An 18,000-nucleotide genomic window follows, 5' to 3' on the forward strand; every position below is an offset into this window, starting at 1 on the left:
TCAATTCTCCTGTTCTTCACCTCCCCAAAAGGAGGTGAGGCTGAATGGGAACTGTTAATCTGTTTTGTCTTGTGCACAAAATCCAACAGGTATGATTGGATTTTATTTGATGCAATTAGTGCAATTAACATGGTTCTACATATCAGTTGGTTATCTTTATCTACTTAAACTGTCTTTTTGGTAACCTCGAGCATTTCTAATCTCTTTAAAGTGCTTGTAGTTTGCCTAATTGCAACATTTGGCAGCTAATGTGGATCCTTTACGTAGCATTTTTCTGTTTGCCTAGTAAATTGGGATCTTGGTATCTGACAATTGTCACTGTCTGAAGGCCCACAAACTCTTAATTATAAAAATTACAATACCTCTCTCCCTTTTGAAACCAGTTAAAGTTCAATTGAAAAGGAGTGTTTCATCTGAGAGACTTGCATTATATAAATTGCCAGTTATTCCTTGATTTAAAAACATTAATTTCAAGTTTTTAAATGAGCTTAATAACTGCAGCCTGCATTTTTTTTACAAAGCTCTGTACAATAACTACTTTAATCCTAATTCAGTGTACTCCCACTTTACAGAATGATTGCATTCTTGGAAAACCATCTGTATCGTAATTTTCCTTTTTCCTTTTCAAAAAATGGAATATACATTTTGCCAGGATTCAAAATTCAGCACTCGGATTAGCATTGAGGGCAAGAAACCAATTTGATCCCCCCCTCAGTTTCTTAGAAGTTAGATAGTGAAGGTTGTGTTAAATTAATTACCTGTGCTGAAATTCTCTGAAGTTAGAACTAAGTGTTTTTCATGAGTGGTGCTTGGGTTGCTATCTTCTTCTCTACCCCTCATTCATATATGTACTTCCCCACAGACGCCCCTGCTTCTAATGGGGCTATTTAAAAGAAATGGTTATTTTCTGTAACAAAAGATAATTAGAAAGCTTCCGTGCAAATGAAGCATTCTGAATCGTACTTGCTATTTGATTTGCTTGAAGCTTAATTCTTTATTTTTTTTTCGCACAGGCGAGATGCAAGGTACCATTCACAGACAACTTCTGGTTGAGCAACCAAATGATTTAAAAGTTGGAACAGTGCTCCTCCTGAAGCAGGTTGTGAGCTTGATGCTTAAACATTAGAGTCTTTCGGTCATTAACTTTACTGCTCATTTAACACCAATTGAATGTGATTGCCTCCTGTGTAGAGGGTAACAGCATACACACCCATGTAAAATGACCATTTTTGGCTGCTTTAGGCAGTCAACGGTAAAATTTAATGTTACATTTGTGGCATATGCAAATCTCAATGTTTTTTTTATGATTTTTCTAAATATTTCAGTAACTTGTTGGCATGCCTATCAAAAGGCTGTAAATATTCCTCCACTATTTTCAATCTGTAATTTAAATAATAGGTAAACTGTCACTTCCTGATAGCATGTATTTTTATTTCTGTTTTTAGGTTGGTGTATTTTCTCCATCACTTCGAAATCATTATTTGAATATAACACCAAGTAATGTGATTAAGATATATCCACAAGGTTCTACTGAATGCATTCGTAGCCAAGTGGCCCAGAGTTCTCAGGTAAGAATGGCAAATGTAAGAGGTAACCTCAGTACACACACTGCAGCTAAAACTGGATCTGTATTGACAGTGGTACTAAGTAGGCAAACTCTTACTTATCCTTAACTTCTGTTATGGAACTCCCTGCCCTTTACATCTTTCCTTCATCTAGAAGCTAAAAGCTTTTAAAATCAAAGTTCCTTTTCTTTATAGATTTAGTGGTATCCAACACTTTGATCCAGTAATTAAGAATCTCAATTAAACAGTTTTGTACACTATTGTCCTGACTGCTCCCAAAGAGTGTTAAGTTCTCTGTAGAATCTATAATGGTCAAACAGCAAAGTCTTCCAAAAGATGACAATTTAAAACCAGTTTACATAAGAAAATTCTTTGTGTGCATATTTAAACAAAATATAAAATGACAGAACCAAATATGTTTTTGGAAATAAAGTAAATTTGATAAAGTATACCTAGCATTAAAATGTTTTTTTTTAAATCAATTAAAGACAAGGAAACTATCCAACTTTAGCATTTCACACTTGCTCTCATGAATCACCTCCATGTAGTTTAGAAACCAATGTTTATAGGTACATGCATAGTGGGATTGTTTGTCTTTGCTAACATCTGGATTTTCTTTTTAGACTCTCATTGAGTGCATTTTAATGACCAGAACTATAAAAGTTGCATCACAGTACAAGTCTATTCAGTCTATGGTCATGTGCTACTATTAGCTCTTCAAAGCCATTTTATCAAATTTCCTTGATCTTACTCGATATGCTGTTTCTACTCTTTCTTTTCAATTATATATATAATTTGAAAAAGCTGCCTATGGCAAAGCAATTCCATTTCCTAATGACCTTTCGTAGTGAAGCAGTTCCTCTAGCTTCTCTTTTATTCTACTTTTAATCATCAGTCTGTGACTGCTCTGTGACAAGGTTCTGCATGGTAGGCTTCTTCAGACGGTCAGAGGCCAAGGGATCCAGGGAGGCTTGGCCGTGTGGATTCAGAATTGGCTTGCTTGTAGAAAGCAGAGGGTTGTGGTGGAGGGAGTGCATTCGGATTGGAGGGCTGTGACTAGTGGTGTCCCACAGGGATCGGTTCTGGGACCTGCTACTTTTTGTGATATTTATTAATGACTTAGATGAGGGGGTGGACGGGTGGGTTAGCAAATTTGCAGATGACACAAAGATCGGTGGTGGTGTGGATAGTGTGGAGGGCTGTCAAAGCTTACAGAGGGATATTGATAGGATGCAGAGCTGGGCTGACAAGTGGCAGGTGGTGTTCAATCCAGAGAGGTGTGAGGTAGTACACTTTGAAAGGACAAACTCCAAGGCAGAGTACAAGGTAAATGGCAGGATTCTGGGCAGTGTGGAGGAGCAGAGGGATCTGGGGGTTCATATCCACAGATCACTGAAATTCGCCTCACAGGTAGATAGGGTAGTTAAGAAAGCTTATGGGATGTTAACTTTCATAAGTCGTGGGATCGAGTTTAAGAGCTATGAAGTAATGATGCAGCTTTACAAAACTCTGGTTAGACCACAGTTAGATTACTGTGTCCAGTTCTGGTCGCCTCATTATAGGAAGGATGTGGAAGCATTGGAAAGGGTGAAGAGGAGATTTACCAGGATGCTGCCTGGATTAGAGAGTATGGATTATGAGGAGAGACTAAAGGAGCTAGGGCTGTTCTCATTGGAGAGGAGGACGATGAGGGGAGACATGATAGAGGTATACAAGATATTGAGAGGAATAGATAGTGGACAGCCAGCGCCTCTTTCCCAGGGCACCAGTGCTCAAAACAAGAGGACATGGCTTTAAGGTAATAGGTGGGAAGTTCAAGGGAGATGTCAGAGGGAGGTTTTTTACCCAGAGAGTGGTTGGTCTGTGGAATGTGCTGCCTGGGGTGGTGGTGGAGGCTGATACATTGGACAAGTTCAAGAGATTGTTAGATAAGCATATGGAGGAATTTAAGATAGAGGGATATATGGGAGGAAGGGGTTAGATAGTCTTAGGTGTGGTTTGAAGGGCGGCACAACATGGTGGGCTGAAGGGCCTATATTGTGCTGTATTGTTCTGTGGTTCTTGGTTACTAATTCAACAACCAAGAGAAATAACCTTTCATTGATTATTTTCTCAACCACTCAGTTCTGAATACTTTAAATGAAGGCATGGATAAAGTTCTTGTTCAGGGTGAGAAGTTATGATATTTTGACCCTTTTGTTTTAACTACAAGTCCTTTGCAAATATCCCATTGATTCTTTATTACGCCATTACTCTGATGCCCTTCCTGTAATGGACTGCCCATGGTTGTGCAGTACTTAATTTAATCATTTTAACCACTTGTATATTTTATGTCAATATGCATTAAAATTGGAGCATTAGGGTTTTTTTTTTGCAGTTTCTATGACTGCATTCATCTTTTAAAGGTCTATACTGTATATCTCAATATGAGGTTCCTGTGCAAACAAGGAAGTCCCAAACTTTGGAGCTCTGGCAGTGATGTTTTCCAGCTGCACTTTGCTACCAAACTCCCCATGGAATCAAGGGCTGGAGCAGAAGCTTGTCAAGATTCCCTAAGATTTATTCTGGAGAATTTTGTTAGATAAGGCACAGGATCAGTGAGCCCATTCCTTTTGAAGTGTGATTGTAAGTCTGAAGGTAAGAAAAGGGAGAATAAGACAGCTTAAATTATCTTCAAGTATTTGTTTTGTTTTAATGTTTTCAATTAGTTTTTTAAAAAAAAAATTTACGTTTTAGTTTATCTTAATTTTTTATTCATTTTTATTTATTTCACTTTAAACTGTTGTTAACTGTTTCTGATAATTGGGAGCTTCAAAAACGTTGAAAACCCTTGACCGTTTTGATAGAAGGTAAAGCTGAGGGTGGGGCTTTGCCACCTGTGAAACGTTTCCAAAGAGATATTTTAGTGCATGAATCACAAAAAGCTAGTAGATGGGTCCAGCAAGTAGTTAAGAAAGCAAGCAGCATTTCAGCCTTCATTACAAAGAGGATGGAGTTTATAGGGAGGTTTTGTTGCATTTGTACAGGGTGGTGGTGAAGCCTCACCTGGAATACTGTGCACAGTTTTGGTCGCCTTACCTTAAAACACAAAGATATAGTAACGTCAGAGGAATTTCAAAGAAGATTCACCAGACTAATTCCTTCACTAAGAGGGTTGTCCTACCAAGACATACTAAATAGTTTGGGCCTGTGTTCCTTGGAATTTAGAAGAATGAGGAGTGACGTTGTTCAGACATAGAAGATTCCAAGGGGACTTGATGGGTAGATGTTGGAATGTTTTCACTAGCTGGAGAGTTTTGAACAAGGGGACATAACTACACAATAATGGGCCGATCATTTAAAACAGGTATGCAGAAATTTCTTCTCGCATAGTATGGTGAATCTTTGGAATCCTCTGCCCCGGTGCATGATGGAAGCTGCATTATTTGAAGTATTTAACATGGAGGTGGATAAATATTTGATAGATCGAGGAATAGAGAAATATGGAGAAGTGGCACAGAAAAGAAGTTGAGGCTAGCATGGATCAGCCATGATCTTATTAAATGGTGAGGTAGGCTTGAAGGGCCAAATAGCTTACTCCTGCTATTTTCTTGTGTTCATCCAAAATATTTTCCTTTTTTTCAGAACCACATTGGACTTCAATCCACTGTTGACTTATTAGAATCAAGATGTAGTTATTCCTTAACCACAGACAAAATCTCCTGCACAGCCACTACATCTTGGGATTTTCAGACACCTTCCGGTACAAGAAATGAAGCCTTGGAAATATCTGAATGTAAAAGCACTGCATTACATGGGCAATGTGATGAAGAATGGGAAGCAGGTAAATCAGCTGTTCAAAAATTGTTAACAATAAATGAGTATTTAAGTCATTTGTATATGGGCAACAGATTTATTATTGGTTCAGGGTGAATTTCTAAACTGTGTATTGACCTATGTAGATCTTGACCAAGTACAAGCTACATACTGAATATCCTAAAAATCCTTGCAATTAATGTCTTCAAATAAGCCTCTCCAGTTCTGTATTGAACTACAGACACTTACCATAGACATCAAGAATTTTGGCGGTGCTACATAAGTGCCAAAGAACCAAACTCACTGCCAGACTTCTGGCAGTTTCCAAACTGGACACTGAAATTGGATTCTCCTTGGAGTCCAATGGCGAAACCTGACCTTAGTGAATGCCATGAAAAAATTCATTTGATATTCTGTTGCTGAAGTTGTGCCAAAGAGCAAACCCATTCATTTGCACAAAGAGAAACCGATTTGGGAGGTGGAAGGGCAAGTATAAAGTAACTTAAATTTTCTGAATTTAATTTGTTTTAAAATGTCAAGTAGTTTTTTTTTAATCTTTAGTTTTTGAATGCCATCAGGGAGTTTCAAAAGAAAAATTCAAATTCTTTAATTGTTTAGGTTGTCAAAGCCTGTGGATGTAACTTTACCAGATGACAGTTTTCTTAAGCCATTTCCTGTGTGGGACTGCTATCCATAATGCCTCATCCAGGTTGGCTCAATGATACAATCAGTAAAGCTACTGCCTCACAGTACCAGAGGTTCAGTCCTGACCTCTGCTGTCTGTGTGGTGTTTTCATCTTCTCCCTTTGACTGTATGGGTTTCCTCTGGGTGTTCCGATTTCCTCCCACATCCCAAAGACGTGCAGTTGGTAGGTTAATTAGCCACCTTGGTGTGTAGGTAAGTGGGGGGGGGGGGGGAAATGGGGAGTTGATGAGAATATGGGAAATTTTTAAAAAATGGATGAATATTGGATAAGCGTAAATAAGTGGTTGATGGTTGGCACAGACTCAGTGGGCTAAAAGGCCTGTTTCCATGCTGTATGTCTCTCTGACTCCAGAATAGTTCTGATGTGTTCACGCTTGCTCATATAAAACTGCTATAATGGGGTGAATAAAACCTTTTGTATTGCATTCTGTGATTTTTTTTTATTAAAGAAAGGACTCTGAAGAAGACTGATTATTCCCTTGTTAGTGGATGAAAGGAGACAACTAAGCATTGCATGAATACTGTTTCTGTTACAGGTTTTAACTAATGGGGAAACAGCATCTCCTGCTGTCAGTAAGAAGTAGGTCTGGTTTGGTTCTCTACTTGGAATGATATCCTGTATTGCAATCTGAAAAATAACTAAGGAAGTTAGATGGTGATTGGGTAGATGACATTCAAAGTAGAGAAATGCGAAATAGTGCAATTGAGGAAAAAATAGTGAAAATTGGGTATGCTACAAGATGTCTACAGATGCAGATGTATATTATTAGTCTTTAATGTGCCAGTGCAAATGTAAATGTATCTTCTGGAAAAACTGCATCAGAATCAGATTTATTATTACTGACACATCATGAAATTTGTTGTTTTGCAGCAGCAGTACAGTGCAAGACATAAAAATTACTATAAGATACAAAAATAAGTAGCACAAAAGAGGAATAATGAGGTAATGTTCATGGACCGTTCAGAAATCTGATGGCAGAGGGGAAGAAGCTGTTCCTGAAACATTGATTGTGGGCCTTCAGGCTCTTGTACCTCCTCCCCATTGGTAGTAACGTGAAGAGGGCATGTCCTGGGTGTGAGGGTCCTTAATGATGGATACTGTCTTCTTGAGGCATTGCCTCTTGAAGATGTCCTCGATGGCAGGGAGGGTTGTGCTGTGATGGAGCTGGCTGAGTCTACAACCCTCTGCAGTCTCTTTTACTCCTGCACATTGGAGCCTCCATACCAGGTGGTAATGCAACCAGTCAAAATGCTCTCCACTCTACATCTGTAGAAATTTGCAAGAGTCTTTGGTGACATACCAAATCTCCTCAAACTCCTACTGAAGTAGTAGTATTTGGGGTTCAATAGCCATTGCATAAAAGTGGGAAAAAATTGATTTTGCAGGGCGTTGGTTAGGCTGCATTTCAAGAAATGGATGAATTCTGGGAAACCAACTGAAAGAACTAAAGTTGTATCAGTAGAATATATTAGAATGATGCCAAAATAAGAGGTTTTTGTTATGAAGGAGAGAGATGAAATTAGGTCTAAATTTACAGAAACAAAGCAGAGACCAACATGCAGTTTTAAAACTATGGAAAATTCTAACAAGATTAGCAGTTGCATGTATTTATTGTTGGGTAACCAATATAGTGTATTCTTTATAGACATTAATCTGCACAGAAGTAGATGGATTTGCAAATTTCAAAGCACCAATAAAAATTCTAGATCTCTAAATCTCGGTATCAACACAAGGATGGCATTTTATCCTTTAAATGTTTCTGAAACTGAAATTTCAAATAGATAATGCACCAGTTACAGTATATTCCAATTGTATATAGACATAGAACATTACAGCACAGTACAGGCCCTTCAGCCCACGATGTTGTTGGCACATTAATCTGTGCAGATTAATGTTTATAATATAAAGAATATAAACAACAGCTCAATTACTCCTAAGTTTTTCACCTTTCAAAATCCTTGCCTCCTGCAGAAATCTTTATCCTCTTGCAGTCTGATGGATTCTTTGATTTTAGTTTCTGTCCTTTTTGCCCTATAGTTCAATGAATTTAAAACTGAGTGTATGTGATCCAGAGCTGGTTTAGCCATCAACTATTGGACCTGACCAAGTAGTATTAAGTTCTATTTAATCTTGCATTCCTCTGCCAAAATTGCTGAATACTCTTGTTATGCTGGAAAGGAAGTACACTCCGTCTTTTTTTTCCCCATACTGCCAATTGTCTACCTGCTATGTTCTCTCCATTATACATATTGTCCCTCATCACTTCTCATAAACTTTTTGTGGCTATGCCTTCAGCTGTTTAAACTCCAGAAATCCTTGCATTTCCATGTTCCTCTTCTTTAAAACCTCAAAATTCATTGTCGTTGAACGACCTTTTGGTTATTTCTCCTAGTATCTCATCAATGCTTGATGGAGCATGCTGTGTTTTAGTAATGGGATAGAAATGTGAGTTGATGTCTAAAGTTGCAATTAGGATTTCAGTGTCACCATGTGAATTTGTATTAATGGTCCAAACCACAGTTCCAGTGGGAGAAACAAATGGCAACAATAGGGACAGTGTGTTAACCAGCTCCAGTGCTTGTCTTGAATAAGAATGATTATCACAACGACAAAGTTAATTTTGCAAAGAGATTACTGGTAGGAGTTTGAGAAATTTACAAAAACTATGTAACATTAAATATTTAACACCCATTATTGCATTAATTGGCACGGTAGTGTAGCGGTTAGCATAATGTTTTACAGCGACCTGGGTTCAAATCCGGCCACTGTCTGTAAGGAGTTTGTATGTTCTCCCCGTGTCTGCGTGGGTTTCCTCTGGATGCTCCTGTTTCCTCCCACATTCCAAAGACTTACAGGTTAGGAAGTTGTGGGCATGCTATGTTGGCGCCGGAAATGTGGCGACACTTGTGGGCTGCCCCCAGAACACTACACAAAAAAGATGTATTTCACTGTTTCGATGTACATGTAACTAATAAAGATATCTTATCAAAAGTTTCAGTTTGCCTTGCCAAAAATAAATTTGCTCAAATTTATATTCTATGTAATAAACTGCAGTAATTTTAAATATTTCCTGTGAGTAGGATTTAAACTCTTAATTACTTTCTTACCCAGCTATTTGCAATTTAATTTTTGCTTTTTCTTTGCAGATGATCTTGATTGCCTGATGGCTGAACTGCCAGAGGAATATTTCACTGCCCTTTAGAACCTTCTGTGAAGTTCAGGATTTAATCCTGGAAAGCTACTTATTTATCTTGTTTTGCTCAAGCTGATAATTGTGAGTTAAAATATCCACTGGATGTTGGATTAACATAAGATCATCCAGAATTGCTTCTGTTAGGACTTGAAATTATGGTCATTAAGAAGACCTCCTCTCCTGGAATCCAAATCCGCCTCAGATGTGGGGCCATTTTTCACGTGTACCAAAGCACCCTTCCTACATTACAGTAAAATATACTTTTGGTCCATTTAAAATGAACTGGAATGTTAATTTACTTGTAATTCATGTTTTGATGTTTTTGTTAAATCTCACTGTATATTGATATTGCTGATCTTTGGAAATATAGATTTTGTGTTGATAACTTGAATGGAGACTATTCATAAGCTTGTATCAGAAGGAAGTACTGAATCACAGAAGATGAAAACTAATTGATCCCGTAGCAAATTTTGCTGTTAAGTACCTCTGCCTGCAGTCTCCCAGTTCCATAGTTTTCAGTGTCTATAAGGAACATTACAATATACTTGTGCCATTTGTTTTCTTTCAGCCAGAGACCCATTTGACTTTTGCTTCAGTGAGCTGAAGCTTTTCTAATTGAAGTGTTCTTTGTAAAGTTCCACTGAGGGGCATTCTCATTCCTCTAACTGGTGCTTTGGTTGCTCTTCACTAGCAATAATCAGGCCAGAACTTCAATTTGCATTGGTTTCCCCTAGCTACTTGTGATAGTCATAGTTATATCTGTTTCCAGATCATGAAATCACTTTGGGGGATTTGTGTTTGGGAGTGTTGCACAAGTGCAAAAGTGTTTATAATGCTTTACAAACCAACATTAAAGGCAACAGCACTAGCTAGTGGTCAAAGTATGCATCATTCCAGCTTCCAGTATTTTTGACTTACAACATCAGTGCTGAACCCAGGATCAGCCTTGTTTTTGTTGCGTGTCAAACATATCTGGGTACTAAATTGAATTGGGAAACAGTTCTAAAACTGCTTGTAAATTTAACACCTGAGTGTGTGCAGTTAATAAAGGAAAGACTGCAGTTTATGGATGCCAAAAAAAGGAAAGACTGGTATTCATAATGTGAACAAATAGCCTGTTATCTCTCCCTGACATACTGGTGCAGGATGCTTGCCATGTTATTTTCAGGATTACTTTCATACTTGTGCTGTAGTTTACTTCATCTGCCTTCAAACCTAATTCACTGTATATTGGCACAGCCTGTTCCCGGGTCTCTCAAACACCTTGCTTTTCTCAACCAAATGCTTGTGAGGAGGAAAACTAAAACTGTTTAAGGATATGGTTAGCAAGGCCATTGTTACAAAATCGGAAATATAACCCATAACAAAGTCACTATATAATTCCATCTTTCTAAAATTCTGCTTGCTGATACCTCTTATTGTAGAATCTCTCTCCCAAGGATGACTGACTTTGTTTATTTCCATCTCTAATAACTATCAAATATTACTTTCTGAATCAATTCCAGATATGAATCAATTTTAAAGAGTTTGATTTTGATTAAGTAAATGAGTATATTAATTGTATATGAATCCAGGCAAGTTGTTTTCAGAGTGATCTGTGTTCTATTTCAGGATTCTTTTGCTTGGATTTATAAATATCCTCAGCTGCAGTAACTCAACCCAGTGATGGGAAAATGGCAGAGGTCAATAATCTCAGAAGCCAGCAACATATCACCATACTTTAAGGAGCTTAAAGCATGACAATGGAAGTTTTCGCCATCACCTTTTGCAGAATAATTAGAGCTGAGTGTCATTGGCCTTTTCTATAGGAACTATGCAGACTGCTCAGGATTGCAAAATTTACCAGTACCTAGAGCCTGTTGAACATTTCTTTTCAAAAAAAAAGGGAGCAAGAGTAGGCCATTTGATCCCTCATGCCTGCTCTGCTATTCAATAAGATCATGCTGATCTTTTGTCACAGTGTCATGTTTCTCCATTAACTGTATATCCCTTGATTCCTTTATATCTATAAATATTATTTGATATTGATTTCCAAATGAGGATTGACAGTTTAAGCAAATGTCTTCCATTATTCCAAGCCAATAACCCCATTATTTTCTTGAGCAATTTTCATTTGTACTGCTGCTTGAAGTGAAGAATCATAAATGAGATTATCGTGGGGGGAAAAATACTCAGGAATTTTCCCAGTCCTCTAAAGGTAATTCAGCAAAACTTCAGAATAAATATTAAAGCCTATACTGTTCCATTTCAGATACTATCCATGGAGGAATCCTCAACAAAGACAGCATGATGTGAAGTATCATAGAGTCAAAGAAAACTTACAATAGGGAAGAAGGGCATTTGGCCCATGTCTGTCAGCCAAAAAAAGTACCCATTCTAATCCCACCATCCAATCTGAAGGCCATAGTCCTGTAGGTCATGGTTCTTCAAGCACACAGCATGTTCAATCTACAAAGCTTGGTACATCTATTTATTGTGAATGCAATCATCTTCTTAAATGGACATTTTATCTTAGTGAGATCTCAATGAATTATTTTTGTTTTCAGAGATTGGAAGATAGAGTAGGTATAATTCTATTCAAGCATCTACCTCCAAAAGTTATCTAATTGAAAATAGAGTTTTGAATCTGTTTACTTTCCATGTCCTGTAATTGTTTTTGTTCCTCAATGCCCACACTTCATAAAGTGGCTGACTTGGCTGAGTGGTAGCACTTGCTTCTGTTTGTGCTATGAAGGCTCATTCCTGAGATTTGAAAACTTAACCTAGGCCACATTGTTGATAAGTGGCCTTTGGGATGATACATTAAACTTGAGGCAGTGTCAGCATCTGGTTTTCAGCATCTGCAGTTTTTTTAAAAGAAAATATTTTTCACTTTAGGGCTCTATTCCTGGGATGTGGGGCAACTCCAGTGCCAGCATTAGTTGCCATCCATATTTCATTTGGTGACAGTATCCTTTCTTCAAGTATTGGAGTCAATGTGATGGTGTTCATGTAATGGCAATGATGAATGATTGCAGTGCAGGTTCAATTCAGAATGAGTGTGACTTCACTTCCAAGGTCCTTGACTTTGTTATTCTTCCTTCATGTTGAAGTTAAAAAAGATGTTGTTGCAGTATATCCTATAGGTAGTACATACTGCAGTTAAAATGAGCTAGGGAAAGTAGATGCTGATACCAGTGTTAGGGTGCACGTTATGTGAAATTCTGTCGAACTTTTTTCAGTTTTGACAAGGCCACCATTTATTGCTCATGCTAAATTGCACTTGCCCAACAAGTGTGAGGTGATGCATTTAGGGAAGTCAATTAGGAGTAGGGCACATATGGTAAATGGTAGGGCACTAAGGAATGCTGATGAACAGAGGGACCTTGGGGTTCAAATCCATAGTTCCCTGATAGCGGCAACATAGGTAGACAGGGTGGTGAAGGCAGCATATGGGATGTTTGGCTTCATAGGTCAGGGCATAGAATATAAGAGTTGTGATGTTGCAACTTTACGAAACACTGGCTCGACTGCACTTGGAGTATTATGTGCAGTTCTGGTTGACACTATAGAAAGAATGTGGTGGCACTGAAGTGAGTGCAGTGGAGATTCACCAGGTTGTTGATTGGATTGGAGGACTTCAGCTATGAGAAGAGGTTGGGTGGACTGGATTTGTTTTCCATGGAGCCTGAAGCTGAGGAGTGATCTGATAGAGGAATATAACTGTAAGAGGCATAAATAGGGTAGATGGTCGAATCTTTTACCCATGGTAGGGGGTATCAAAAACAAGGGGGCATACATTTAAGGTGAGAGGACGGAGTTTGCAGTTTTACACAAGCAGTGGTTGATATCTGGAACTCTCTGCCAGAGAAGGTGGTGGAATCAGATTCAATCACAATGTTTAAGAGACATTTAGACAGACACTTGAATAGGCAAGGCATAGGAGGATACAGACCTAATGCTTGAAAATAGGATTAGTGTAGATAGGCAAAAAGTTCAGCATGGATGTGCTGGGCTAAAGGCCCTATTTCTGTGCTGTACAACTTTGTGGTGAGCTGCCACCTTCTTGAACAGCTGATGCACCTACTCCCACAGTGCTGTTGGGCAAAGAGATCCAGGATTTAGACCCAGCAATCATAAAGGATTGGTGACATATTTTCAAGATGAGGGTAGTGCAGTAGATGTGGTCTACGTGGATTTTAGTAAGGCATTTGATAAGGTTCTGCATGGTAGGCTTCTTCAGAAGGTCAGAGGCCATCTGGATTCAGAATTGGCTTGCCTGTAGAAAGCAGAGGGTTGTGGTGGAGGGAGTGCATTTGGATTGGAGGGCTGTGACTAGTGGTGTTCCACAGGGATCGGTTCTGGGACCTCTACTTTTTGTGATATTTATTAATGACTTAGATGAGGGGGTGGATGGGTGGGTTAGCAAGTTTGCGGATGACACAAAGATTGGTGGTGGTGTGGATAGTGTGGAGGGCTGTCAAAGCTTAGAGGGATATTGATAGGATGCAGAGCTGGGCTGACAAGTGGTAGATGGAGTTCAATCCGGAGAAGTGTGAGGTGGTACACTTTGGAAGGACAAACTCCAAGGCGGAGTACAAGGTTAATGGCAGGATTCTGGGTAGTGTGGAGGAGCAGAGGGATCTGGGGATTCATATCCACAGATCACTGAAAGTTGCCTCACAGGTGGATAGGGTAGTTAAGAAAGCTTATGGGATGTTAGCTTTCATAAATTGTGGGATCAAGTTTAAGAGCTGTGAAGTAATGCTGCAGCTTTACAAAACTCTGGTTAGACCACACTTAGAATACTGTGTCCAGTTCTGGTTGCCTCATTATAGGAAGGATGTGGAAGTGTTGGAGAGGGTGCAGAGGAGATTTACTAGGATGCTGCCTGGATTGGAGAGTATGGATTATGAGGAGAGACTAAAGGAGCTAGGGCTTTACTCATTGGAGAGAAGGAGGATGAGGGGAGACATGATAGAAGTATACGAAATATTAAGAGGAATAGATAGTGGAGAGCCAGCGCCTCTTTCCCAGGGCACCAATGCTCAATACAAGAGGGCATGGCTTTAAGGTAATGGGTGGGAAGTTCAAGGGAGATGTCAGAGGGATGTTTTTCACCTAGAGAGTGGTTGGTGCATGGAATGCGCTGCCTGGGGTGGTGGTGGAGGCTGATACGTTGGTCAAGTTCAAGAGATTGTTAGATAAGCATATGGTGGAATTTAAGATAGAGGGATGTGTGGGAGGAAGGGGTTAGATAGTCTTAGGTGTGGTTTGAAGGGCAGCACAACATGGTGGGCCGAAGGGCCTGTATTGTGCAGCATTGTTCTATGGTTCTAAGATGGTGGTGATGTTCTGATGTGCCTACTGCCCTTGTACACCTTGATGATAAACATCAAAGGTTTGGCAGGCTGTCAGAGTAGCCTTTACAAATAACTGCAGTACAGTTTGTAGGTCATGCACACTGTAACCATTGTGGAGGGAATGAATATTTGGGGTGGTTGTTAGGGTGCCAATCAAACAGGCTGCTTTGTCCTGGAAGATCTCAAGCTTCTTGAGGATTGTTAGCACTGCATTCATCCAGGCGAGTGGAGAATATTCCATTACATTCCTGATTTCTGCTGAGTATATGGTAGAAAGGCTCTGGGGTGTCAGGGTGAGTCACTTGCTGCAAAATACCCAGCTTCTGACTTGCTTTTGTAGCTGTAGTTTTTAGGTGGCTAGTCCAGTTACACTTCCTGTCGATGGTGACTCCCTACCACCTCCCCAGTGTATTGATGGTTTACTTTGCTGTGATAATGTCATGGCCAAGTAGGAAGTTAAACCAGGGCAGGATGTGCACAGTGAATGACAGGGCCCTGAGGAGTGTCACGGAACAAAGATACATAGGGGTACAATACATGGTGGTGACATGGGTAGACAAGGTGGTGAAGAAGGGCACTGAGTACAAGAGTCAGGACTTCATGTTACAGCTGTGCAATATGTTGGTGAGACAGCACTTGCAATATTGTATGCAGTTTTGGTCACCATGTTCTTGCAAGGATGTGATTAAGCTAGAGAGGGTGCAGAAAAGATTGCCGGGGATGTTGCTGGGACTGGAGGGCTTGAGTTGTAAGGGAAAGTTGGATAGGCTGGGACTAGAGTGAAGGAGGCTGAGGGGTAATCTTATAGAAGGGAAGAGATAAGGTAGATGGTCACAGTCTTTTTCCCAGGGTAGGGGAATCTAAAACTGGAGGGAATAGGTTGAAGTTGAGAGGGGAAAGATTTGAAGGGACCTGAGGGGGCAAGTTTTTCCACACAGAGTGGTGGGTATATGGAACAAATTACCATAGGAAGTGGTAGAGGCAGGTACAATTACAAAGTTTAAAAAAATTTTTTGGATAGGTTCATGGATAAGAATGGTTCAGAGGGATATGGACCAAATGCAGGCAAATGGGACTAGTTCATGAAGGCACCTTGGTCACCATGGATGAGTTGGACTAAATGGCCTGTTTCTGTGCTATATAACTCTATGATCCTATGACATTGAATATCGAGTTGTTGGTTAGTTAGCTGTTGCCTGGCACTTTAGTGATGTGAACGTTACTTGGCACTTATCAATGCATGTCTGTATGTTGTATAGGTCTGGCTGCATGTAAGCATAGGCTGCTTCATTTGTTGAACACTTACAAATGGAACTGAACATTATGCATTCATCAGCAAGCATCCCCACTTCTGACTTTACAATAGAAGGAAGATCATTGGTTAAGCAGCTGAAAATGGTTGGGCCTAGGACACTGCCCTGAGGAACTCCTGCAGTGGTGTCCTGGGACTAGGACAACTGACCTCCAACAACCACAATCATTTTACTTTATGTAAGGTTTACCTCCAAACATAAGAATGTTTTTCCTTTGATGCCCATTGGTTCCAGTTTTACTAGCATACCCAAGCCACACTCGATCAATGCTTTGATGTCAAGGGCACTTTACTTCCAGAATCCAGCTCTTTAGTCCATGTTTGGACTAAGGCTGTAACAAGGCCCGGAGCTGAGCATCACTGAGTAGATTGTTGGTGAGTTACTGTCATTTGATAGCACTGCCGACAATGGCTTATATCACTTTGCTGCTGATTGAGAGTAATCTGATTGGACAGAAATTAGACAGTTTGGATTTGTCTTTTTGTCAATAGGACATGCCTGGGCAATTTTCCACCTTGTCTGATAGATGCTAATGTTGGAACAGCTTGACAAAAGGCACAGCTAGTTCTGGAGTGCAGGTCTTCCTTACTACAGCTGAGATGCTGTCTGATCCATTAGCCTTTGCTGTAGACAATGCTCTCTGCTGTTTCCTGATATCATGTGGAGTAAATCTGATTGGCTGGAGACTGGCTGCAGTGATGTTGGGGGATCTCAATGGAAAACTGAGATGCATCATCTATTTGGCACTTCTGGCTGAACATGGCTCCGACTGCTTTCACCTTTAGCATCGCGTGCTGGGCCACAGCATCGCTGAGGATGGGAATGTTCTTGGAGCCTCTGCCTCCTGTTAACTGTTTAATTATCTACCACCATTCATAACTAGATATGTTAGGACTGCAGAGCTTGCATCTGTGGGTTGTGAGATAGCCTAGCACTGTCTACTGTATGTTTTTTTGTTGTTTAGCATACAAATAGTCCTGTGCTGCAGCTTTACTAGGCTGGCATCTCATTTTTGGGTATGCCTAGTAATACCTAAAAAAAAAAATGCCAGCCCTTATACGCTTCTCATTTAATCAGGGTTCATCTCCTTGCTTGGTAGTTGTGGTAGTGAGGAATATGCTGATTCACGACAGATTGCAGTAATGTACAATTCTGATGGTCCATCATGCCTCATGGAATGGTGTTGAACCTCTTAAATATTTTTCCATCACTTTCCTGATGAGCCTTTGTGCTGGTGGGGAGTCTCTGAGAAGTTAGAAAATGAGCTATTCATTTAGAGTACCTGGTGCTTGTTCTGCTTGCTGGTCCAGCCACTATGTTGAAATGATTGGTTCAGTTAAATTTCTGTAACTCTTCCCCAAGGTGTTGATAACTCAACTATAACAGTTCCATTAAAGGTGAAGAGACCTGGCTCTTTTGTGTGAATACATCACTTCTCCTGTAGGCTAACACAGGCTGCTTCATTATCAGCAGAGATTGGAATGGACAAGGAGACTATGAACTCAATGACAAAGGAACTAGGGGTGGTTAGCTCTTCTTTGAAGAGATCTTGCGATGATATTGTGGAATTATGATGGCTAGCCAATTATTTTTAAAAAAAAAGGAAACTCTCTTGTTCATCAATTAAAATTGTAAGCTTGCCTTAAGGTTTTTCATTTTATTAGTTTTGTGTTACTTGCCTGGAGGTTTGTTGCAGGCATTAGGCCAAGACTGAGAATCAAATTACTTGCTGTCATGGTGGTGGGATGTTTTGACAGGCTGCTGCAAATAGAAATCTCAAGGAACTGGGTGTGTGCTAAAGGAGGTATAAGTAATTGTTTTGATTTTGAGTCTTTTTTAAAAATTATTTCTTTTCCTTCTCCCATGCCATTTCAATGTGCTTGTGTCTCCCAACCTAATGACATTGGTATTCCCGAGTGTCATTCTACTTCTGCTGTCAGCCTTCAGTACCTCACTCAAGGGACCAATAGTCAGTGCTGCAAACTATTTGACTGTGGTGGGCTACGCAGTTGAAACTCATCCTGTTCTTAACCAATAACCACACACAAAAACTCTGCAGGAAGGAGGTAAAAATTTGGAGGAGCC

The 18,000-nt window shown here is 39.8% G+C and overlaps 1 protein-coding gene across 1 annotated transcript in view; it reads left to right on the plus strand.

The window, feature by feature from the left end:
- hrob (homologous recombination factor with OB-fold) overlaps nt 1-10,200 on the plus strand; it is a 35,990-nt gene extending 25,790 nt beyond the window's left edge. The window contains exons 8-11 of the mRNA XM_052038737.1: nt 1,014-1,099; nt 1,446-1,568; nt 5,190-5,388; nt 9,214-10,200. Coding sequence (XP_051894697.1) covers nt 1,014-1,099; nt 1,446-1,568; nt 5,190-5,388; nt 9,214-9,269 — 464 coding nt within the window. The 3' untranslated portion in view covers nt 9,270-10,200. The remainder of the gene's footprint in view (nt 1-1,013; nt 1,100-1,445; nt 1,569-5,189; nt 5,389-9,213) is intronic.
- The last annotated feature ends 7,800 nt before the right edge of the window (nt 10,201-18,000 follow it).

Source organism: Pristis pectinata, chromosome 25, assembly GCF_009764475.1.
Source record: "Pristis pectinata isolate sPriPec2 chromosome 25, sPriPec2.1.pri, whole genome shotgun sequence".
Classification (NCBI taxonomy): domain Eukaryota; kingdom Metazoa; phylum Chordata; class Chondrichthyes; order Rhinopristiformes; family Pristidae; genus Pristis; species Pristis pectinata.